Raw genomic sequence first — 26,822 nt, 5'->3', positions numbered from 1 at the left:
TATTGCCTTCCACAGCATGACAGATTCAACATAATGTTTATTAGAAATTGGCATAAATTATATTGAAAATATACATCAGCTTATACCTTGCATTGATTTTAATTTCTGGTGCACAACACCCCAAGAATCCACAAAAATTAAGTGGAGTGAGCTTCTTTATAAATTTGCTCCATCTAACAGTCTTAAAGACTGGTGCACAAAACACCAGTCTTCATAAATTCAAAGATTTTTAAGTTAAATGAAGCTGGATGTGGAAGCAAAGTATTGAATTACAATTTTAGAGGAACATAGAAACAATGGTGAAATCCAGTTTTCCAAACATAAACAATGGTCTTGTTAGCTCTCTATACATTTCCTTATTTTTAAACATTGTTGAAATGGTAGAATGACCTGTACATCCTGAAGGCTGCAGTTTTACTAAACAATATCTGCTGAAAGATGTATCATGCCTGTTGTTTTGACATTGAGAGTATGGTGGTCACTGGCACAATAATGAAAGAGATATTTACTGAAAAATTCTATGTGAAATATGAAGATATAGAAGGGCAATGTATCAAGTGACATGGAACACAAAAACTGCAGAAAATATCAGGAATTTGCTAGACAGTATGAACTCCACATTTACTAATATTGCAACAAACTAAGCACTTCATAAACATATTTTATTTATTGAGGGCATTAAAAGAAAACAAATGTGTTATATAAAGGGTAACTTTAAACTGTAAATTTATAGGCAAACTTGTTCTGTCATTGAAAAATTGCTCTGATCTGCCTACATTTCGTCCAGCAAATATCCAAATTTTACTTAAAAAACAACCCATTTATTAATTACTAATAATTACACATTTAGAGGAGCACATGTTATCGCTCTTAAAGTATTTAACGTATTTCATTTGTGTGATATCTAAAGTGGACAGCTCATGTCCATGTGTCTAACTATGGTATCATACAAGGAGGCTTCTCAATCATGACCTTTCTGTGCCTGTGTGAAATATAGAAGACCTGTCACATTGGAAGACCATGCCCAACCACTTGGTCTCCAAACTTAAGCTAACTGCTTCATAGGCACATATGAAGTTAGCTCAGATCAGGAGATCCAGTGGTCAGTGTAGGTCTTCTGTTGCAAGAACGGTCCTTGTTTCATGCATGTGTGGAACAAGCCTAGCGCAGAGGAAATGAGTGGCCATATATTAATATCAGCTGAGTAGCTCAAACCCCCTTTAATAGGATAAGTAAGAGGGTAGTATCCTTTTAAGGAATGGGAAATATAGACCACTTATGTTCATAATCCCAACTAGTTCATATGTATACCTCTCCGAGTCAGAACAATACATTTCTTTCTGTAAGAGCATATAAACAGATTACAAATTAAAACTTGGGGTTCAAAAATCAAAAACCTCTGGCTTCAAGTCACACAGCACATTAACCTCATTGCTAAGGACTTCACAATTACATCCGAAAGAGCACTTCTTTCATTAAACATGGAACAATTTGATGATTCGGTAAGACACATTATCATACACATCCTCTTAGTGACCAAGACCATGTTAGCACAATGGTGGAAGAAAGCAGAGGTTCCCAAGTTTTCAGACATACTTGACAAGATAGGCCAACACAGCGATTTAGAACGCAGATTTGCGATTAACAACAATCACATTCACAAATACTCAAAAAAATGTAAGACCTGGAACAAAAAATTTCATATCAAATAGACTTAACAAGAGGCACTATATTTTGAAGTTTAAACCAAGGCGCTTTAGTACTGGGATGCTGTATCTCCTTCCAAGAATGTTACCCCATAATAAGGATTGTTGATTTTTTTTCTTTTATGTTGTTATTCGATATATGTTATTCTATGCCTATTTGTGGGTTCTCTAGTTTTTAATTTTTTTTTCCGTACCTGTACAAGATTGTTTATTCCCCACTCCCTTCCCTTCCTTCCTTCCTTCCTTCCTTTCACTACCCTGTTTATTTCTAAAAAACCAATAAAATTATTTGAAAACAAATTAAAACTTGGGTTGCTGTTGCTGATTACTACAAAATCCATTTCAAGCTTTGAGTGATCATTGAGGGCTGAGTGCATACATTGCAACCACTGACTCCCATGTTCAAAAATCCCATTACAACAAGTATTTCCAAGCCGTGCATTAAAGGGAATCTGTCAGCAGGTTTTTACTATGTATCTGAGGACAGCATGAGTTAGAGGTTAAAACTCAGAATTCAAGGATGTGTCACATGTCCGGCTATGTGCTGTTGTTTACTTACACTGAAGGTTTTATCAGTAGGATTTCATTGCTGTGACTAGTTGGTGCACGGTTGCAAGCCCGATTCTGCCCAACCTCTCAAAGGCAGCTCATTGCCTATAGACAATAGATAAATCTCCGGGTCCGGATGGCATACACCCATGAGTACTAAGAGAACTAAGTAATGTAATAGGCAAACCACTATTTGTTATATTTAGAGACTCCATAGCGACGGGGTCTGTTCCACAGGACTGGTGCATAGCAAATGTGGTACCAATATTCAAAAAGGGCTCTAAAAGTGAACCTGGAAATTATAGGCCAGTAAGTCTAACCTCTATTGTTGGTAAAATATTTGAAGGGTTTCTGAGGGATGTTATTCTGGATTATCTCAATGACAATAACTGTTTAACGCCATTTCAGCATGGGTTTATGAGGAATCGCTCCTGTCAAACTAATCTAATCAGTTTTTATGAACAGGTAAGCTATAGACTGGACCAAGGTGAGTCATTGAATGTGGTATATATTGATTTTTCCAAAGCGTTTGATACCATGCCACACAAGAGGTTGGTACACAAAATGAGAATGCTGGGTCTGGGGGAAAATGTGTGTAAATGGGTAAGTAACTGGCTTAGTGATAGAAAACAGAGGGTGGTTATAAATGGTATATTCTCTAACTGGGCCGCTGTGACCAGTGGGGTACCGCAGGGGTCGGTGTAGGGACCTATTCTCTTCAACATATTTATTAATGATCTGGTAGAAGGTTTGCAAAGTAAAATATCGATATTGGCAGATGATACAAAACTGTGTAAAGCAGTCAATACAAGAGAAGATAGTATTCTGCTACAGATGGATCTGGATAAGTTGGGAACTTGGGCCGAAAAGTGGCAGATGCAGTTTAACAATGATAAATGTAAAGTTATATACATGGGAAGAAGGAATCAATATCACCATTACACACTGAACGGTAAACCACTGGGTAAATCTGACATGGTGAAGGACTTGGGGATCCTAGTTAATGATAAACTTACCTGGAGCAGCCAGTGCCAGGCAGTGGCTGCCAAGGCAAACAGGGTCATGGGGTGCATTAAGAGGTCTGGATACACATGATGAGAGCATTATACTGCCTCTGTACAAATCTCTGGTTAGACCGCACATGGAGTACTGTGTACAGTTTTGGGCACCGGTGCTCAGGAAGGATATAATGGAACTAGAGCGGGTACAAAGGAAGGCAACAAAATTAATAAAGGGGATGAGGAAACTTCAATACCCAGAGAGATTAGCAAAATTAGGATTATTTAGTCTAGAAAAAGCACGACTGAGGGGCGATGTATAAGTATATAAGGGGACAATACAAATACAGTATCTCTCCGAGGAACTGTTTATACCAAGGAAGGTGATGGTCACAAGGGGGCATTCTCTGCGTCTGGAGGAGAAAAGGTTTTTCCACCAACATAGAAGAGGATTCTTTACTGTTAGGGCAGTGAGAATCTGGAATTTCCTGCCTGGGGAGGTGGTGATGGTGAACTTAGTCGAAGGGTTCAAGAGAGGCCTGGATGTCTTCATGGAGTCTACCAATATTGTATCTTACAGTTATTGTTAGGTTCTTTAGAAGGACGTAGATCTGAGGATTTATTCTGACAGAATTTTATAGGCTGAACTGGATGGACTAATGTCTTTTTTCAGCCTTACTAACTATGTTACTATGTTACTATGTTACTAATGTACACAGAGAGCCAGGTGTGGGAGGGCTTAGATTTCTCAGCTCTGCTGCTTTACTAAATCTTACAACTCTGATTGTTTCAGAAATACTGCACACAGTAATCTAAGTGATACATCAATAGATTCAAGGCCCCTTTGTCTACATCATGCTGCTCTCAGATGAGGTGGCAAAAATCTGTTAACATATTTCCTTTAACCCCCTTGTATGTGTGAAAGGTGCATGGCAAATTATCATTTTCTCTAATGAGACAAACACTCTAAAGATATAAACTATTTAGAGCAGGTGTTCTACAGTCTACTCATTCATCCTGCCAGAAGTCCAACACAGACCTACTACAGATAAATAACTCTGCTAACTAACACTTAAATCGTGTCAGACCAGACTTCCATGGCCATACCATTGGAAGTTCCAAGTGCCTCCCTTTCATCTATATAATACATTTGCATGTCCAGTTTTAATCTCATTGTATATTAATATCATTGTACAAAAAAGACCTATCACCAATGGTCTATAGGTTACTAATAGTGAAAAGTAATTGACTCTAAAGTTTTCTTTTAGTAGATCTAGTATATCAATTGTAGCAATGCTTGGGCATGTTGGAGGCTTCTCTGGTAATCTGTCTACATTTATAGAAAATTAAGTCAAGCTTCCACCCGGCATGTCATATACAGCTCTGGCAAAAATTAAGAGACCACTGCAAAATGTTCTGTTTATCTGATTTTTCTTTTTATAGGTAAATTTTTTAGTAAAATGTAAATTGCTCTTTTAGTCTATAAACTACTGAAAACATGTCTTCGAATTTCCAAGTACTAAATTTTGTATTTATTTTCAGAAAATGAGAAGTGGTCAAAATAACAAAAAATGCAGTGCTTGCAGATCTCAAATAATGCTAAGAAAACAAGTTCATAATCATTTAGAAACAACAATACTAATGTTTTAACTCAGGAAGAGTTCAGAAATCAATATTTTGTGGAATAACGATGATTTTTAATCTCAGCTTTCATGCATCTTGGCATGCTTTCCACCAGTATTTCACACTGCTTTTGGGTGACCTTGTGCCACTCCTGTTATAAAAATGTAAGCAGTTCTTCTTTGTTTGATGGCTTGTGACTATCCATCTTCCTCTTGATTACATTGCAGAGGTTTTTAATGGGGTTCAGGTCTGGAGATGGGGCTGGCCATGACAGGGATTTGATGTGGTGGTCTTTCATGCACACATTGATTGACCTAGCTGTGTGGCATGGCGCATTGTCCTGCTGGAAAAAAAAACAGTCCTCAGAGTTGGGGAACATTGCCTGAGCAGAAGGAATCAACTGTTTTTCCAGGATAATCTTGTATGAGGCTTGATTCACACGTCCTTCGCAAAGATTAACCTGCCCAATTCCAGCCTTGCTGAAGCATCCCCAGATCATCACCGATCCGCCACCAAATTTCACAGTAGGTGCAAGACATTGTGGCTTGTACGCCTCTCCAGGTCTATGTGTAACCATTAAATGACCTGGTGTTGGGCAAAGCTGAAAATTAGTCTCATCAGAGCAAATTACCTTACTCCAGTCCTCTACGGTCCAATTCTTATGGTCTTTGGCAAACTTCAGCCTGGCTCTCCTTTGCTTCTCCATGATGAAAGGCTTTTTTCTAGCTTTACATGATTTGAGCTCTGCCTCTAGGAGCCTGTTACGAACTGTTCTTGCCCTGCAAACATTTTCGCCCTCTGCCGGTTTGTAGCTTTGTTGTCCCCAATGTCTGCTGATTGACCTTGTTGTAATGGATTGCTGTCTTAGAAATTTTAAGGATGGAGGCAACATGATGCTCACTGTATCCCTTTGCAAGTAAAGCCAGAATTGAGCCCTTATTTTCCTCACTCAAGACTTTTCTTTTCAACTCCTTTGGCATGGTTAAAAGTTATTTTTTCATTCTTATTACTTTTGGGATATTACTAGCACTTGTTTTGCCATCCAGCTTGTCCTATTGCAAGAGGATTGTGAACACCACAGCAGGGTTTTTTATACTTTCCTTCATTAAATAAGATTTGGTTCAGGGGATCACCTAATCAGAATCACATTAAGTACTGTAGAATGAGGTGTACTCTGGTTGGAATTCAAATGACACTGGAATGGAATGGCTGTCAAACGTGTAGAAAAGCTGATTTTTATAAAACTGTGTAGGGGTCTCTTAATTTTTGCCAGAGCTGTATACTTACCCTACTTGGTGCCTTCAATTTGCCTCATACTGTCAGCATTCTGGTCCTCCTGCATCAACAATGGCCACTGTAGGGGCAATCGAAGTGCAGTGGTAAGTCTAAACCCAACCTTTTCTGTGCTGTGTAGACATGGTGCAGATTTATAACTCCTCTCCATGCCACTGTTACAGCCATCTTTGATGGAGGATTCCTTGTCTAAACGGAAAAAGCAGGAGGTGAACGGAAGCCACCCGGTGGAAGAACTATAAATGACTTAAACAGTAGGAGAAACAGCCTATGGAAATATTTTTCCTTATAAATGAATTTAACATGGTTGGTACTGTATAAAGTTATTTATATGGCAGACAGTTATATTGTCACATAGATAGACAACCATTTTTCTCAATCTAATCTAAATCTCTAAATCTAAAAAAGGGCTATATAGCTTTATATAAATAGCTACTGATAAAATGTGTCATTTTCTATTGAAAATACAGATGCGGCCGGTGCCGGTTGGCAGCTGGTACCTGCTACCTGTGCCTCCCAAATATAGCACCAGTTCCTGTGCTCAAATTAGAGAACATGCATCTGTTAACAACACATTGCCTATTAAGAGCATCAAGTTGCGATCCTTAGAGACAGAACAAAGCAGTACAATGCCCTACAGATGAAAGCAATTGCTGCCTGCTACATCTGTATTTAATCTTCCTATCAGATAGTTCTTCAGGGAAAGAAGGTTAGATGTAAATGAAGGACAAGTGAGCTGAAGAACTTAAGGCTGAACATAAAATAAAGCACTTCCAGGCACATAATTTAAAGAAAAACAAATTTAGTTTTGCAGTATGATACTTCTACTATAATAAAATGTACAATTAAAACATTAGGATTTTTTTTTTTAAAGCACCTCTGTAAAAATCTAAATATGGCAGTGCGGTCATACCTTATAGTCTTATATGAGTATACTACAACATCCATCATAATAAATGTAACAATGGACTGGGTGAAAAAATGTGCAGAAAAAACAAAAAGGGGTCTTTCAAATCCAGCTTACATTATCAATCCATTAAAATCCAAGAATTAGAACTTGCAGATGGGTTTCTGACGTGCGTCCTTACTCAGTGCATAAATAAAACAAACTGGAATGGGCGGGTACAAATAATTTACACTCAAAGTGGTAAAAACATTAATATTTTTAATGCATAAAATATTATAACCAGTATAGCCAACCAATCAGACAATATAAATGCGCAATCCGCCATGTACTTTGCGCAGTACTAACATTACTAACTGTACATTGCCCAGTACTAACAGTAATGTATATTGACAAGATAATTCACACTGCACAGTGTCCTAACTTTTTGGGACCTGGTTTTTCAGTCTGTGGTGTGACTGGTGGTCATGTGGTTAATGGGAGATATACAGTTAGGTCCAAAAATATTTGGACAGAGACATTTTTCTAATTTTGGTTCTAGACATTACCACAATGAATTTTAAACAAAACAATTCAGATGCAGTTGAAGTTCAGACTTTCAGCTTTCATTTGAGGGTATCCACATTAAAATTAGATGAAGGGTTTAGGAGTTTCAGCTCCTTAACATGTGCCACCCTGTTTTTAAAGGGACCAAAAGTAATTGGACAATTGACTCCAAGGCTATTTCATGGACAGGTGTGGGCAATCCCTTTGTTAGGTCATTCTCAATTAAGCAAATAAAAGGCCTGGAGTTGATTTGAGGTGTGGTGCTTGCATTTGGAAGGTTTGCTGTGAAGGAAACATGCTGTCAAAGGAGCTCTCCATGCAGGTGAAACAAGCCATCCTTAAGCTGCAAAAACAGTAAAAACCCATCCGAGAAATTGCTACATTAGTAGTGGCAAAATCTACAGTTTGGTACATCCTGAAAAAGAAAGCAAGCACTGGTGAACTCATCAATGCAAAAAGACCTGGGTGCCCATGGAAGACAACAGTGGTGGATGATCGCAGAATAGTCTCCATGGTGAAGAGAAACCCCTTCACAACAGCCAACCAAGTGAACAACACACTCCAGGAGGTAGGCGTATCAATATCCAAATCTGCCATAAAGAGAAGACTGCATGAAAGTAAATACAGAGGGTTCACTGCACGGTGCAAGCCACTCATAAGCATCAAGAATAAAAAGGCTAGACTGGACTTTGCTAAAAAATATCTAAAAAAGCCAGCACAGTTCTGGAAGAACATTCTTTGGACAGATGAAACCAAGATCAACCTCTACCAGAATGATGGAAAGAGAAAAGTATGGCAAAGGCGTGGTACAGCTCATAATCCAAAGCATACCACATCATCTGTAAAAGACGGCGGCGGCAGTGTGATGGCTTGGGCATGCATGGCTGCCAGTGGCACTGGGTCACTAGTGTTTATTGATGATGTGACACAGGACAGAAGCAGCTGAATTAATTCTGAGGTATTCAGAGCCATACTGTGTGCTCAGATCCAGCCAAATGCAGCCAAACTGTTTGGTCATCGTTTAATACTACAGATGGACAATAACCCAAAACATAAAGTCAAAGCAACCCAGGAGTTTATTAAAGCAAAGAAGTGGAATATTTTTGAATGGCCAAGTCAGTCACCTGATCTCAACCCAATTGAGCATGCATTTCACTTGTTAAAGACTAAACTTCAGACAGAAAGGCCTACAAACAAACAGCAACTGAAAACCACCGCAGTGAAGGCCTGGCAGAGCATCAAAAAGGAGGAAACTCTAGTGATGTCCATGAGTTCAAGACTTCAGGCAGTCACTGCCAAGAAAGGGTTTTCAACCAGGTACTAGAAATGAACATTTTATTTGCAATTATTTATTCTGTCCATTTACTTTTGGTCCCTTTAAAAACAGGGTGGCACATGTTAAGGAGCTGAAACTCCTAAACCCTTCATCTAATTTTAATGTGGATATCCTCAAATGAAAGCTGAAAGTCTAAACTTCAACTGCATCTGAATTGTTTTGTTTAAAATTCATTGTGGTAATGTCTAGAACCAAAATTAGAAAAATGTTGTCTGTCCAAATATATATGGACCTAACTGTATGTCACAGGGATGGATTCTCCCTGTGATGCAACCCGGAGTATTTTATCTTTAGTGCACATGAGCACTAATATGTCGTTTAGTGCACCTGGGTCTGAGTTGCGGGTAGCTATGAGAGATGGGAGTGTCTGACTACCCATATTACCTCACCTCTGGGTGAGGGTGCTCACTGTACCCCGTTTTCCCTGTGTGTGCGGTTGTGAGTTTCAGGACCTGCAGTGAGGTCATGACCATGTGACCAGCTTATGTGATCCATACCTTACCTGTGGGTGTGGTTACAAGCTTTGTAATCGAGGTGTGTTTAGCACATGGGGTGAGTGTTTGGGAGTCTGCGAGTGTGGACAGATTTCCATGCGTCCAGGCTGGACATTACAGAGTGGTCTGTGTCTTGAGAGGGAGAAGCCTTCCTGTGTCTGTGGCTCCAGATAGAGCCTGAGTGCTGGACATTGCACAGCCTATGTACCCACAGGCCTGAGGGAGCAGAGCTTTGCTATGGACATTGATACTGTGTCTGCCTGATGTAATGACTGTTTACCTTTTTGCTGCTGACTTGTTGGTTTAAGGAGCAAATAAACCCACATGGACATTGAAGAGAATATGCCTCCTGTTTCCTCCTGCGCACCTGAGTGACTACAATCTTTACAACTCACATTGTTTTTCCCATATTGTTTTACCGTTATTTTGGTTGATAAATTGTCTGAACCAAGGGTAATTCATAGATTACTGTTATTCAAGAAAAATAAAATAGTTTACTATGGAATCAATAAAAGCTTACTGACGTATTGCCAATCGGAACAATTTTTGATCGAATTGAGTGAAAGTGACAAAAAAGAAACATAATGGTTTAAATAAAATGCTCAATCAAATAAAAAAGTAAAATGGCTTTCTTTTATATGCTGCCATTCAATTGTCACATATAATGGACCTTAAAACAATTAATCTATAAGTTATCCTGAAATGTTAGCACAGGCAAATGCTGCATAGTATATGGTTAATGATCAGTATCACAGATTAAACACATGTATAAATATTGAAATATGCATAATGGGGTGAATGTAAATTATAATTAATTCCGATGCAGAATGTGAAACCAAAGTAATATTTATGTGGTATTTTGTCTGCTTAACCATATACTACCTAGAGTCTAGTGTTTCCATCTCAGCTTCCATTGGAAGTGCCTGATGGAAATACGAGATCCTTTGACTCTGGATGGAAATGCATACAACTGCTCCATAGCACTTACTGGATGACATATATGTCCTTGCGTCTAAAGAAAAAGGAAGAATATCTGGAAGCAAAAATTAATTAATTACCAATGTGGAGTACTATCAGAATGATTTCATGAAATTTCAAGAAAAAAAATAATATAATATGTAACACAATAAAAACAAACTCCTAGATTGGACATATTTGTTCTTTCGGACTTTATATATAGTAGAATGTATAATACCCCAGAAAACCAACACAGGTGGTCCTCCCGCTCCTTGGGTCCAACACATGCTTCGCACTGCGGCTCTTGTCTCAGTGTTTTGCTGGCATCTGTGACATCATGTTGATAGCACGTATCACCGGCGCTGTAGCAAATCACTGATTACAGTGATTGGCTACAGTGGTAATGTGTGGTATTGAAGTGATGTCACCATTGCAGCCAAAACACTAAGGCTAGTTTCACACTAGCGTTTATGAGCGCAGCGATGGCCTGCACACGGCCGCCGCTAAGCCCCGCCCCCTGCCGCGCCCCGCCGGTAGCTCCGCCCACCGGCGCATGACGCTGCATGCGCCCTGCGTCCCCTATCTTTATCACAGGGGGCGCAGGCCATGCGCAGTATGCGTTTGGCGGCGCATGCACCTTTTTGACGGTGCGCCGACGCAACCAAACTGCAGCAGGTTGCGTTTGGCGCAGGTCGGCGCACCGTCAAAAGGACGCATGCGCCGCCAAATGCATACTGCACACGGCCTGCGCCCCCTGTGATAAAGATAGGGGACGCAGGGCGCATGCAGCGTCATGCGCCTGTGGGCGGAGCTACCGGCGGGGAGCGACAGGGGGCGGGGCTTAGCGGCGGCCGTGTGCAGGCCGTCGCTATGCTCATAAACGCTAGTGTGAAACTAGCCTAAGACCATAGGCGTAGTGGGACGCATGTGTTGGACCCAAGGAGCGAGAGGACCTGCTGCATTTGTAATTTTAGGTATTTCAGAGAGCTTGAGGTTCACTTTCATGAAAAGAGGACTACCCTTTTAACCCCTTAGCGACAGAGCCAGTTTGCAGCTTAATGACCAGGCCAGTTTTTACAATTCTGACCACTGTCCCTTTATGAGGTTATAACTCTGGAACGCTTTAATGGATCCCACTGATTCTGAGATTGTTTTTTCATGACATATTGTACTTCATGATACTGGTAAAATTTCTTTGATAAGTCTTGTGTTTATTTATGAAAAAAATGGAAATATGGCGACAATTTTGAAAATTTTGCAATTTTAAAACTTTAAATTTTTATGCCCTTAAATCAGAGAGATGTGTCACAAAAAATTCTTAATAAATAACTTTTTCCACATGTCTACTTTACATCACCACAATTTTGGAAGCAAATTTTTTTTTGTTAGGAAGTTATAAGGGTTAAAAGTTGACCAGCGATTTCTCATTTTTACAGCAAAACTTACAAGGGACCACATCATATTTAAAGTCATTTTGAGGGGTGTATATGACAGAAAATACCCAAAAGTGGCACCATTCTAAAAACTAGACCCCTCAAGGTGCTCAAAACCACATTCAAGAAGTTTATTAACACTTTAAGTGCTTCACAGGAACTAAAGTAATGTGGAAGGAAAAAATTAATATTTAACTTTTTTTTGCAAAAAATTTACTTCAGAACCAATTTTTTTTATTTTCACAACTGTTAAAAGAGAAAATCAACCACAAAATTTGTTGTACAATTTCTCCTGAATACGCCGATATCTCATATGTGGGTGTAAACCACTTTTTCAGCACACGGCAGAGCTCGCAAGGGATGGAGCGCCGTTTGACTTTTTCAATGCAGAATTGGCTGGAATTGAGATCGGATGCCATGTTGCGTTCGGAGAGCCCTTAATGTGCCTAAACAGTGGAAACCTCCAACAAGTGACCCCATTTTGGAAACTAGACACCCCAAGGAACTTATCTAGATGTGTGGTGGAGCCGTGAAAATAAGAAATCCATTTTTTTCCACAAAAATGATCTTTTCGCCCCCAAATTTTTATTTTTACAAGGGTAACAGGAGAAATCATACCCCCACAGTTATTGTGCGATTTGTCCTGAATACGCTGATACCCCTTATGTGGGGGAGAACCACTGTTTGGGCTCATGGGAGAGCTTGGAATGGAAGGAGTGCGATTTTGGAATGGAGACTTTGATGGAATGGTCTGCGGGCATCATGGTGCGTTTGCAGAGCCCTGATGGGCCTAAACAGTGGAAACCTCCAACAAGTGACCCCATTTTGGAAATTAGACCCCCTAAGGAACTTATATAGATGTGTGGTGAGCACTTTGAACCCCCAAGCGCTTCACAGAAATTTATAAACGCAGAGCCGTGAAAATAAAAAGTATTTTTTATTTCCACAAAAGTGATTTTTTTAGGCCCAATTTTTAGACCCACAAAGCTGGTAAATAGTGGAAACCCCTCAATTCTTGCTCCAACCCTAACCCCAGCACACCCCTAACCCTAATCCCAACCCTAACCTTAATCCCAACCCTAATCCCTAATCCTAATTCTAACCCTAATACTAGTTCGCCCTAATCCTAATTCTAACCCTAGCCCTAACCCGAGCCCTAACCCTAGCCCTAACCCTAGCCCAACCCTAACCCTAGCCCAACCCTAACCCTAACCCTAGCCCAACCCTAACCCTAGCCCAACCCTAACCCTAGCCCAACCCTAACCCTAACCCTAGCCCAACCCTAACCCTAGCCTAACCCTAACCCTAACCCTAGCCTAACCCTAACCCTAACCCTAGCCCAACCCTAACCCTAACCCTAGCCCAACCCTAACCCTAGCCCTAGCCTTAACCCTAACCCTAATGGAAAACTGAAAAGCAAATTTTTTTTTATTTCGTTATGTTGGCCTAACTAAGGGGGTGATAAACGGGGGGGGTTATGTACTACTTTGTTTATTTTGATCACAATGATAGTTTATCATTGTAATCAAAATGAATGAATGGAATCTGCCAGCCGGAGCCGGCAGATTCCCGGCGGGCGTACTGCGCATGCGCCCGCCATTTTCCTCGGATCCAAGATAGCAGCGCCCACCGGAGGACGTCGGCGGGACGGAGGACCACTGGGAGGGGACAGAGGACCATGTAGAGGTACCGGGGGGGGGATCGGGGACCCTCTTTCTCTCTCCTCTAATGTGCGATCATATCAGAGGAAAGAGAAATTAATTGTAAAATCGCAGCTTTTTTTTTTTTTGCGGTCACCGTTAAAGGGCTAATAACGGCGATCGCAAAAGCGAGGTCGGTAAAAACTGACCGATTCATGTTCTCTGGGGTCTCGGCTACCCCCGGCAGCCGAGACCCCGGAGAAAATCCGACACTGGGGGGCGCTATTCACTTTCTCCACAGCGCCGTGAATTAGCAGCGCTGTGGTTTTAGTACAAATAAATACCGCCGTTAAGAGGGGTATCGGCGGTCGCTAAGGGGTTAATATTCACCTTTGAATACCACTTTGAGCTCCTCAGCGCCATGTAGTAATGAATTTAATCAGTATAGTCTAAATATACATTGATGGTAATAGTAATAACAGTCTGCAGTGCGCTCCTAAGCTCCGCTTCGAGCTAAACAGAATTTTATAATGTATCTTAATGTATATAAAAAGGATGTGGAGTAAAAATAAAGTTCCAGCAAGCAAAAATATTTTAATTTTGTGACTTTTGGGTGGTTTTATGTCAGTTCTTAAAAGCTCCAACAACTCTTTAAAAAGTGTGTGCAGCTTAACTGGGAAGGGGTGAGGCCAAAATTCATTTAAAAAATGGAGGAATTTACAACTGAGTGGAGCACTTTTTTTGCAGTGATACACTTCAGTTGAAAGATGCAATGAGTTGATAAGAATCTGCATTCTTCTTAATCGATTTTGTACATTTCACTCAAGTGCACTGTAGAAAATGCTATCCATGATGCATCGGGGCCTATATGTAAGTGCACATATCCGTGAACCCTTCATCTCCAGTTACCACTTAAAAACGCGGCCATGGTGGCTGCTTATACATTAAACAATAATAACTAGTGTTGAGCATTCCGATACCGCAAGTATCGGGTATCGGCCGATACTTGCTGTATCGGAATTCCGATACCGACTTCCGATATTTTTTCAATATCGGAATTCGGCATCGGAATCGGAAGTTCAGTTGATTGACGGCCTGACGTCATCATGATGCGCGGTGTGTGCGCATCATGATGCGCCGTCATTTCGGGCCTTCCGGGGGTCTCTGCCGGCCTGCCGGGGGGCTGTGCCGGCCTGCCGGGGGGCTGTGTGGACTGCCCGGGGTCTGTACCGGCCTGCCGGGGGGCTGTGCCGGCCTGCCGGTGGTCTGTGCACCCTGTGGGGGTCTGTACCGGCCTGCCGGGGGGCTGTGCCGGCCTGCCGGGGGGCTGTGCTGATGTCCGGGGGTCTGTGCAAGCATCGTCCGATGGGACTACAAGTCCCATCGGGCGATGCCTGCTACCATGACAGTGATTGACACATTAGCCAATGATGGGACAGTAGTAGTCCCATCATCCGGCTAATGTGTTAAATGTTAAAAAAAAAAAAAAAATACTACATACATACTACATGCATGCTACATACATACTACATGCATGCTACATACATACTACATGCATGCTACATACATACTACATATATACTACATACATACTACATACATACTGCATGCTACATACATACTACATACATACTACATGCATGCTACATACATACTACATATATACTACATACATACTACATGCATGCTACATACATACTACATATATACTACATACATACTACATACATACTGCATGCTACATACATACTACATGCATGCTACATACATACTACATACATACTACATACATGCTACATACATACTGCATGCTACATACATACTACATACATACTACATGCATGCTACATACATACTACATATATACTACATACATACTACATACATGCTACATACATACTGCATGCTACATACATACTACATACATACTACATGCATGCTACATACATACTACATACATACTACATGCATGCTACATACATACTACATGCATGCTACATACATACTACATGCATGCTACATGCATGCTACATACATACTACATGCTACATACATACCACATATATACTACATACATACAATACATTCATACAATACATACATAGACATACAGTACATATAACATAGAGTAACATACTTACCAATACTTGTCACATTGTTCCCCGAAGCCATTGTCTTTTCCGGGATAAATATTAACATAACAAACCACAAAAATACTCACCCACGATCCGAAGCAGTCCACGAGTGTGTCCCACGACGATCTTGGGTAGAGAACTGCAGCATCAGATGATGCTGCCGTTCTCTACGGGCTGCAGGAATCCAATGACGGAAGGTAGGTATCCTTCCGCACTGTATTCCTCCGCCACTTAAAAAAAAAAAGTCCCTAGTCTCACTTTATGCCATTGCTGTGTGGGAAATTCCCACACAGCAATGGCATAAAGTGAGACTAGGGACTTTTTTTTTTTAAGTGGCGGAGGAATACAGTGCGGAAGGATACCTACCTTCCGTCATTGGATTCCTGCAGCCCGTAGAGAACGGCAGCATCATCTGATGCTGCAGTTCTCTACCCAAGATCGTCGTGGGACACACTCGTGGACTGCTTCGGATCGTGGGTGAGTATTTTTGTGGTTTGTTATGTTAATATTTATCCCGGAAAAGACAATGGCTTCGGGGAACAATGTGACAAGTATTGGTAAGTATGTTACTCTATGTTATATGTACTGTATGTCTATGTATGTATTGTATGAATGTATTGTATGTATGTAGTATATATGTGGTATGTATGTAGCATGTAGTATGTATGTAGCATGCATGTAGTATGTATGTAGCATGCATGTAGTATATATGTAGTATGTATGTAGCATGTAGTATGTAGCATGCATGTAGTATATATGTAGTATGTATGTAGCATGTAGTATGTATGTAGCATGCATGTAGTATATATGTAGTATGTATGTAGCATGTAGTATGTATGTAGCATGCATGTAGTATATATGTAGTATGTATGTAGTATGTATGTAGCATGCATGTAGCATGCAGTATGTATGTAGCATGCATGTAGTATATATGTAGTATGTAGTATGTATGTAGCATGCATGTAGTATATATGTAGTATGTAGTATGTATGTAGCATGCATGTAGTATATATGTGTTATGTATGTAGCATGTAGCATGCATGTAGCATGCATGTAGTATGTATGTAGTATATATGTGGTATGTATGTAGCATGCAGTATGTATGTAGCATGCATGTAGTATATATGTAGTATGTATGTTGCATGTAGTATTTATGTAGTATGAATGTAGCATGTATGTAGTATGTAGTATGAATGTAGCATGTATGTAGTATGCATGTTGTATGTATGTAGCATGTAATTTTTTTTTTTTTTTTTACATTTAACACATTAGCCGGATGATGGGACTACTACTGTCCCATCATTGGCTAATGTGTCAATCACTGTCATGGTAGCAGGCATCGCCCGATGGGACTTGTAGTCCCATCGGACGATGCCTGCACAGACCCCCGGAGCCTGCACAGACCACCGGCAGGCCGGCACAGCCCCCCGGCAGGCCGGCACAGCCCCCCGGCAGGCCGGCACAGCCCCCCGGAGCCTGCACAGCCCCCCGGCAGGCCGGCACAGCCCGGCAGGCCGGCACAGCCCCCCGGAGCCTGCACAGACCACCGGCAGGCCGGCATAGACCACCGGAGCCTGCACAGACCCCCTGGCAGGCCGGCACAGCCCCCCGAAAGGCCCGTACAGACCCCAGAGAGGCTGTACAAGGGCAGGAAAGGGTTTTTCTTATTCCGATACCGGAAGTCCCATAGACTTGAATGGGACTTCCGGTATCGGAATCGGCGATACCGATACTTTTTTTAAAGATCGGCCGATACCATCCGATACGATACTTTGAAGTATCGGACGGTATCGCTCAACTCTAATAATAACCATTTGGAATGCAAATTTATTGATCCAGTTACTTCATCTTCTCTCCATAATCCAACAGGCTGAACGTTTTATGAACCTGGCCATAACATGTATGTTTCACAAAGGGAAAATAGATGAGACATCTGTGTGCAACTTATGTTAATGCTATTAAAGCACCAAGAATAAATGTGTGTCACTCCATCGCACATAGAGAACAGCACAGACTAGATTGTCTATCTTCATTCTATATGCTAAGTGAAGTCAGTATTGTGATTATCTGCTCTTCACAGCTTTCTCTCCACATTCATTTTTTTCATTGTGAAATGATATCAAGTATGTTATATGCATTCTACCGGCCACATTCCGACTAGACATGCACAGTGGCACACAATACAAGTGAATTGATAAAAACCATGTGTAACCAGACAACATGACCACTCTGTAAAATTGGTGCAAGATGTGCCATTAGTGAGGAAAGATTGCCCTCTGCTGGCCAGCCAAAATCAAGTGGAACCAAAGTGTGCTGGAAGATTTGCAGAGGGAGGAACCTTTTGTGCTGGCGCCAGGAAAAAGAGCGGGGCAGACGTGCTCCAGAGACTCCACTGAGACCAATGTAACAGGCCTCAGAAGGAAGTCTATGCTACCTGGGTGTTGGTCACCACCTGGCAAGGTCCTAATCCCCCGGAAGATATCCCCGATTGCATCTTAAGCTGGTCAGAGCCATAATCTACACCCTGTGCTGGTCAAGCCTCCAAGGTCGGACTGCACCTGTCAAGACTGTGAAAATGAGGATGAAAGAACTCATGGAGATCAACATCCAACACTGCGGAGACACCATCACGTGTTTCTCAACGCAGTGATTCTAGAGCACTGCCCCCATCCCTTATGGGAATTATGCAAAACATGCAAAACAGAAGCCGCGGAGACACCATCACATGTTTCTCAACGCAAGCAATGACCAGCCAGGTCTTTCCCCGGGAAGGAACAACCACGGGAAGGGCAGTCTCCAATGAAGGAAACCACCTATGCCAAAACATGGTATCCATCCACAGACAGCTGTTTCGGGGTATTGCCCCTCATCAGTGTGGAGGGGCAATACCCCGAAACAGCTGTCTGTGGATGGATACCATGTTTTGGCATAGGTGGTTTCCTTCATTGGAGACTGCCCTTCCCGTGGTTGTTCCTTCCTGGGGAAAGACCTGGCTGGTCATTGCTTGCATTGAGAAACATGTGATGGTGTCTCCGTGGCTTCTGTTTTGCATGTTTTGCATAATTCCCATAAGGGATGGGGGCAGTGCTCTAGAATCACTGCGTTGAGAAACACGTGATGGTGTCTCCGCAGTGTTGGATGTTGATCTCCATGAGTTCTTTCATCCTCATTTTCACAGTCTTTTACTAGGCATTGCTCCTACCAGCCAGTTTTCTACTCCACACTGATGAGGGGCAATACCCCGAAACAGCTGTCTGTGGATGGATACCATGTTTTGGCATAGGTGGTTTCCTTCATTGGAGACTGCCCTTCCCGTGGTTGTTCCTTCCCGGGGAAAGACCTGGCTGGTCATTGCTTGCGTTGAGAAACATGTGATGGTGTCTCCGCGGCTTCTGTTTTGCATGTTTTGCATAATTCCCATAAGGGATGGGGGCAGTGCTCTAGAATCACTGCGTTGAGAAACACGTGATGGTGTCTCCGCAGTGTTGGATGTTGATCTCCATGAGTTCTTTCATCCTCATTTTCACAGTCTTTTACTAGGCATTGCTCCTACCAGCCAGTTTCCTACTCCACACTGATGAGGGGCAATACCCTGAAACAGCTGTCTGTGGATGGATACCATGTTTTGGCATAGGTGGTTCCCTTCATTGGAGACTGCCCTTCCCGTGGTTGTTCCTTCCTGGGGAAAGACCTGGCTGGTCATTGCTTGCATTGAGAAACATGTGATGGTGTCTCCGCGGCTTCTGTTTTGCATATTTTGCATAATTCCCATAAGGGATGGGGGCAGTGCTCTAGAATCACTGCGTTGAGAAACACGTGATGGTGTCTCCGCAGTGTTGGATGTTGATCTCCATGAGTTCTTTCATCCTCATTTTCACAGTCTTTTACTAGGCATTGCTCCTACCAGCCAGTTTCCTACTCCACACTGATGAGGGGCAATACCCCGAAACAGCTGTCTGTGGATGGATACCATGTTTTGGCATAGGTGGTTTCCTTCATTGGAGACTGCCCTTCCCGTGGTTGTTCCTTCCCGGGGAAAGACCTGGCTGGTCATTGCTTGCGTTGAGAAACATGTGATGGTGTCTCCGCGGCTTCTGTTTTGCATGTTTTGCATAATTCCCATAAGGGATGGGGGCAGTGCTCTAGAATCACTGCGTTGAGAAACACGTGATGGTGTCTCCGCAGTGTTGGATGTTGATCTCCATGAGTTCTTTCATCCTCATTTTCACAGTCTTTTACTAGGCATTGCTCCTACCAGCCAGTTTCCTACTCCACACTGATGAGGGGCAATACCCCAAAACAGCTGTCTGTGGATGGATACCATGTTTTGGCATAGGTGGTTTCCTTCATTGGAGACTGCCCTTCCCGTGGTTGTTCCTTCCCAGGGAAAGACCTGGCTGGTCATTGCTTGCGTTGAGAAACATGTGATGGTGTCTCCGCGGCTTCTGTTTTGCATGTTACACCTGTCAAGAGTTAAGGCCCGGTCCTCTCTGCCTCGAGCCTGAGAGACTTTCACCGATGGCCAAGCTGAGAAGAGCCATATGGCAACTGTGACAGGAGAGGCACGCCTGTGAGGGACTGGAGGGACAGTGCAAGTGAACAGGGCCGTCACTTCCAGCTATCACCTAAGGTACTGGGGTTGGCTGGGACTAGGATTACAGGTCGGGATAGGGCCGGTTGGTATGTGGGAGGCTCAACAGGTTTTAATAGACTACGTCAGGAAGAGACTTGAGACCTAGCTGGAAAACCCGGTGGCCCCCGCTAGAGTCAAAACTTCAACTGAGAACTCACATGGTGTCTCCCAAGATTGGGCGCACCACTAACGTTTAGTACTGAGAGACTTTCTATCTTAGCCTGTTATAATTCTCTATATTGTTAAATTGCATATTTGCTAACCCTATTTGTTTAGAAGTTATCGTTGTATAAAAATACCAATATATCAACCCCTTGTTTCTTCCGTCTTGTAATCTCTGTATGTCACGTCCAGGCAACTGCATTACACACGCATGTCTAGTTAGAATGTGGCCGGTAGTATGCAAATCACATACTTGCAGTCATCACGCCTTATGGGATGTGAAAATTCAGAAGTTAGCAGTCACATGGTGTGACTGCAGACTTTTGTGAATAGCCTGGGCAACCCCTTTAATCTGGCATCAATGGGACTTGATAAGTACGAAATCACTATATGTTGTGAGTGTAAAACTAAAACTTTGTAATTGATCAGTCATTTACTTCTCATTCAACATCAATAAAACAGTTTTCTCTTATTGATTGAATTTTGCAAGTCTGATATTCATTCTACTTCTATACAACCAAAAGAGTTCACACTCTTTAATGCCCACATTAGCCAACAAGCCTTTAAATGTTTACTCAGAGGACCTGATCTTGTTTAACAGCTCACCAGGTACTTGTTGAAATAGCTGTGTACAGTATCATTCCACTACATTAACCCTGATTAGTCAGATCCATTAGAAGTCCATGATTCAAAGCATTGGGGCACTGGAAATGACCTTTCCAATAGGTGGTCATGAAGCAGTACTAATGTGTTCAGAGGAGGCTCTTGAAGAGCGTTTAATGTGTCACTTAATACTTTTGCAAGGTTGTAAGCCAGAGGTAAACATTTATTGGCTATGTATGGAATGTATTGTGGATGAGTGTGTGATGAGTGTGCTGAAATGTTCCTCTTTTTGATAGCCATTTAGCAAATCAGTTCTAATATTGGTATATTATGAGTGGAATTCATATCATAAGGCTAATCCACTTCACAATCATATTTTTGTTGTGATTCTTCTATTAAATATTTTAAAACTTAGGCTGCCTTTAGAGGTATGAATTTGGGCAACCAAGGTTGATAGTTCATCTACCCAAAGACAAGATCTTAATGTAGCTTTTTTCAATATATTATGGTCCAGTGTATTCAGGCTATAGCAGGACAAGTAGCTAGATATGGAGCAAGCACCAACATGACAGAGATGGTGTGTTACTTTGCAGACAGTGTTATGCTATTGAAGTAATGCGCCATCTGTCATATTAGCACCGGCTATATCTCTATACATGAGAATACGATAAATGGTGCACACTATAGCCTTGGCAATGTAGTAATTTTCCCCTTGTGATAGAGAATATAGTATATAAATGTTTTTTCATATAATATAAAAATAAGAAAACGTAATATAACAGTAAGGTAGACTGTGGTGGAAAAATCCATTCTTGGTCTGCAGACAAAGGAATATGGTCCTAAATTCTACTTATGAGGTTTGAAAGACACAGGTCAGCCTTTGAAAGAGGATATTACTGACCTGTGTAAATAAGAGCAGGACAAACACTTCCAAACAAGTATAGGTCATGGTGGGGTCATGGCTGGTGACCTCCTGGACTACTGTTTTGTCATGAGTATGCTTACCGTGTTAATCTCTCATCCTTTAGTTCCAAGTCTGCCACTGTGATTAACTGGTCTAGCTTGAATTTGGTATCAATAATTTCGGCATCTCGTGGGGAGTACGTCCCACCTTCTTTTTGCTTCTGCCTAATTCTAAAGGAGAAATAAATAAAATCATATGTTTAAAGGTTGAAATGTTAGATGATGGATTTTATTCTGCAAAATAATGTGATAAGAGGGAGAAATCACTACATTACAGCAATATGTGAATCTTGATATAATTATATGTACAAGTACCTTGACCTGGACAATGTCGAACAAATCTTCTTACTATACTCCTTTCTATATGATTACTCCTAGCACGTTTCTACAACCTTGGGCTTGACTCCTCACCAAAACCTTAGTCCATGCCCTCATCATCTCCCGACTTGACTACTGCAACCTCCTGCTCTGTGGCCTCCCCTCTAACACTCATGCACCCCTCCAATCTATTATTAACTCTGCTGCCCGACTAATCCACCTGTCCCCCCGCTATTCCCCGGCCTCTCCCCTCTGTCAATCCCTGCACTGGATCCCCATTACCCAAAGACTCCAGTTCAAAACCCTAACCATGACATACAAAGCCATCCACAACCTGAGTCTGTACATCTGTGACCTAGTCTCCCGGTACTTACCTGCACGAAACCTCCGATCCTCACAAGATCTCCTTCTGTACTCCCCTCTTATCTCCTCTTCCCACAATCGCATACAAGATTTCTCCCGCGCATCCCCTCTACTCTGGAACTCTCTACCACAACATATCAGACTCTCGCCTACCATGGAAACCTTCAAAAAGAACTTGAAGACCTACCTCTTCCGACAAGCCTACAACTTGCAGTAACCACGATCCACCAAACCGCTGCACGACCAGCTCTACCCTCGCCTACTGTATCCTCACCCATCCCATTGTAGATTGTGAGCCCTCGCGGGCAGGGTCCTCTCTCATCCTGTACCAGTCGTGACTTGTATTGTTTAAGATTACTGTACTTGTATGTATTATGTATACCCCTCCTCACATGTAAAGCGCCATGGAATAAATGGCGCTATAATAATAAATAATAATAATAGTTTTCTGTACAAATTTTCCTAACCTTACTTTTAGACTTTCTTATTCTAGTATTATATATTCCATAATATTCATCACTGCTCACCATCCAAAGGTGGTCTTTGGAGTTATGCCAAGAAATAAGTTGTGAGCTATATTACTGCTACCCTATCTTGCTTATATGCACTATTGCCTTTTACTTACTTATAGTAGTGCATGTGTTTCTATCGTAGGTTTCATCATGATACTTAGTAACTCCACACATGCACTAGATATCATGAAACTCTTGATCCACTTTAATTTATTTGATTTATTTTTATGAATTAATAGTACACATGAAAATAAGCAACTTGGTGCTATATCGCTGCAGAAAAATCGGTCAATTGAGAGGAAAAATCAGAAAAAAAATCTATTTTCAGTGAAGACGGATTTTCAAAGGAGATGACAATTAATGCTTTTTCAATTCTGTGGCAAAGTAGTGAAAGGAGAAGCAAACACAGGCTCTCTACTGCCAGTCCCATAGAACATTATGAGCACCAACTGTCATCTCCTATCTAAGTAGTGGTACTGAAAATAAATTTTAGATTGAGAATTTGGAGAATGAATAATTAATCATGGCACAGAAAAAAAAAATCTCTAATAAGATATTTTTTAAATTTTCTTATTTTCACATTTCATATTAATTTACGAAATTTTAAAATGGAGGTTCCTTTTTAAGTTTAACCCCTTTACCATCTGTCGCCAGGTACTTACCGACCTGAGATGGATGGATATATCCAGGCAATTTTGCACGCAGAAACGCTGTGTATGACTGATCGCCCCTATGTGTCAGCTGTCACCCAGCACTGAGTGCCAGAAGCGGTCCTGCACCGCTCCCAGCGCTTTAACCTTCTAAATGCAGCATTTCAGGAGCAGGCAGAGGGAGGAAATCCACTCTACTCTTGGATTGGAGACCCCGCAACGTAATTATGGGGTCTCAATCATTGCCATGGTGATCTGATGTCATCATGACAACATCCGGGCATTAGGAAGTAAGTTAGATCATATGCAGTATGTGATCTAACTAACTTGTGTCTGCAGAAAGTGAAAGAAAGTGAAAGTCCCATATATATATATATATATATATATATACAGGTGCATCTCACAAAATTAGAATATCACCAAAAAGTTAATTTATTTCAGTTCTTCAATACAAAAAGTGAAACTCATATATTAGATAGAATCATTGCAAACAGAGTGATCTAATTCATGTGTTTATTTATGATAATGTTGATGATTACGGCTTACAGCCAAGAAAAACCCAAAAGTCATTATCTCAGTAAATTAGAATACTTTATAAGAACAGCTTGAAAAAATTATTTTAGAAGCCGAAATGTTGGCCTATTGGACTGTATGTTCATCTGAATCATGTCACTCAAAGCTTTAGATGGAAACCCCAATGTAAGTGCTCAGCAAAGAGAGCAGGATAAATGTTAACCCAAACGTTATATAAAAAATTCCCAATAAAAGCTTCAACTGAATTGGCAAAATGCAAGTCTCCACTCAGGTCCGTCATCTGTTAACAGAAATGTAAGGGACTTCCATGTAACTGGTAGTACAAAGACTCTGTAAAAACAAAACAAAATGGCTCCTCACACTCCAAAAGAAATTCAGCAAATTCTGCGCTCCCAAATCCAAATGCCCACCTCCCTTCTGAGCCCCAGTGTGACTAAACCACATATAGCGTCCACATGTTTGTCATTTCTTTTTCAAAATATCTTTATTGAAGTTTTATGATACAATGATAAGGGGAAGGTAAAGGTAATAGGGTTTTTGGAGAGAGGTATACATTGCTTTATTAAAGACATATAAAGGGTAAAACAGAAGGAAAGAAAGGGGGAAAATATAACAGTAACGTTACATTTTAGAGCAAAGATATGTATATACATACAGTGGGGCAAAAAAGTATTTAGTCAGTCAGCAATAGTGCAAGTTCCACCACTTAAAAAGATGAGAGGCATCTGTAATTTACATCATAGGTAGACCTCAACTATGGGAGACAAACTGAGAAAAAAAAATCCAGAAAATCACATTGTCTGTTTTTTTTTCATTTTATTTGCATATTATGGTGGAAAATAAGTATTTGGTCAGAAACAAAATTTCATCTCAATACTTTGTGATATATCCTTTGTTGGCAATGACAGAGGTCAAACGTTTTCTGCAAGTCTTCACAAGGTTGCCACACACTGTTGTTGGTATGTTGGCCCATTCCTCCATGCAGATCTCCTCTAGAGCAGTGATGTTTTTGGCTTTTCGCTTGGCAACACGGACTTTCAACTCCCTCCAAAGGTTTTCTATAGGGTTGAGATCTGGAGACTGGCTAGGCCACTCCAGGACCTTGAAATGCTTCTTACGAAGCCACTCCTTCGTTGCCCTGGCGGTGTGCTTTGGATCATTGTCATGTTGAAAGACCCAGCCACATTTCATCTTCAATGCCCTTGCTGATGGAAGGACGTTTGCACTCAAAATCTCACGATACATGGCCCCATTCATTCTTTCATGTACCCGGATCAGTCGTCCTGGCCCCTTTGCAGAGAAACAGCCCCAAAGCATGATGTTTCCACCACCATGCTTTACAGTAGGTATGGTGTTTGATGGATGCAACTCAGTATTCTTTTTCCTCCAAACACGACAAGTTGTGTTTCTACCAAACAGTTCCAGTTTAGTTTCATCAGACCATAGGACATTCTCCCAAAACTCCTCTGGATCATCTAAATGCTCTCTAGCAAACTTCAGACGGGCCCGGACATGTACAGGCTTAAGCAGTGGGACACGTCTGGCACTGCAGGATCTGAGTCCATGGTGGCGTAGTGTGTTACTTATGGTAGACCTTGTTACATTGGTCCCAGCTCTCTGCAGTTCATTCACTAGGTCCCCCCGCGTGGTTCTGGGATTTTTGCTCACCGTTCTTGTGATCATTCTGACCCCACGGGGTGGGATTTTGTGTGGAGCACCAGATCGAGGGAGATTATCAGTGGTCTTGTATGTCTTCCATTTTCTAATTATTGCTCCCACAGTTGATTTCTTCACTCCAAGCTGGTTGGCTATTGCAGATTCAGTCTTCCCAGCCTGGTGCAGGGCTACAATTTTGTTTCTGGTGTCCTTTGACAGCTCTTTGGTCTTCACCATAGTGGAGTTTGGAGTCAGACTGTTTGAGGGTGTGCACAGGTGTCTTTTTATACTGATAACAAGTTTAAACAGGTGCCATTACTACAGGTAATGAGTGGAGGAAAGAGGAGACTCTTAAAGAAGAAGTTACAGGTCTGTGAGAGCCAGAAATCTTGATTGCTTGTTTCTGACCAAATACTTATTTTCCACCATAATATGCAAATAAAATGAAAAAAAAAACAGACAATGTGATTTTCTGGATTTTTTTTCTCAGTTTGTCTCCCATAGTTGAGGTCTACCTATGATGTAAATTACAGACGCCTTTCATCTTTTTAAGTGGTGGAACTTGCACTATTGCTGACTGACTAAATACTTTTTTGCCCCACTGTACATTTATCCTTAACATTAGGATATTACCTTATTATAATGCGGAGGAAAATTAACTTCGTCACATGGAGTTATGCAAAGAGAATATGTGGATGAAACTTTCGGACCCAAAAAGAGGACCTTTATACTAAAGATTATGGTGTAAAGTTGGCCCAAGAGTCCCATCTTTTGCTAAACTTATCAAAATAATTATTTGCGATTGCGTGCGATT

At 41.4% G+C, this 26,822-nt stretch overlaps 1 protein-coding gene across 1 annotated transcript in view; it reads right to left on the bottom strand.

Moving 5' to 3' along the window:
* Positions 1-26,822, bottom strand: part of PTPRQ (protein tyrosine phosphatase receptor type Q) — a 794,911-nt gene that overhangs the window by 50,305 nt on the left and 717,784 nt on the right. The window contains exon 41 of the mRNA XM_073556964.1: positions 22,018-22,146. Coding sequence (XP_073413065.1) covers positions 22,018-22,146 — 129 coding nt within the window. The remainder of the gene's footprint in view (positions 1-22,017; positions 22,147-26,822) is intronic.

The sequence above is a fragment of the Dendrobates tinctorius genome, unplaced genomic scaffold (genome assembly GCF_039654945.1).
Source record: "Dendrobates tinctorius isolate UK_male_01 unplaced genomic scaffold, ASM3965494v1 ptg000241l, whole genome shotgun sequence".
NCBI classification, from domain to species: Eukaryota; Metazoa; Chordata; class Amphibia; order Anura; family Dendrobatidae; genus Dendrobates; species Dendrobates tinctorius.
This window is presented reverse-complemented; position numbering and strand designations above follow the sequence as displayed.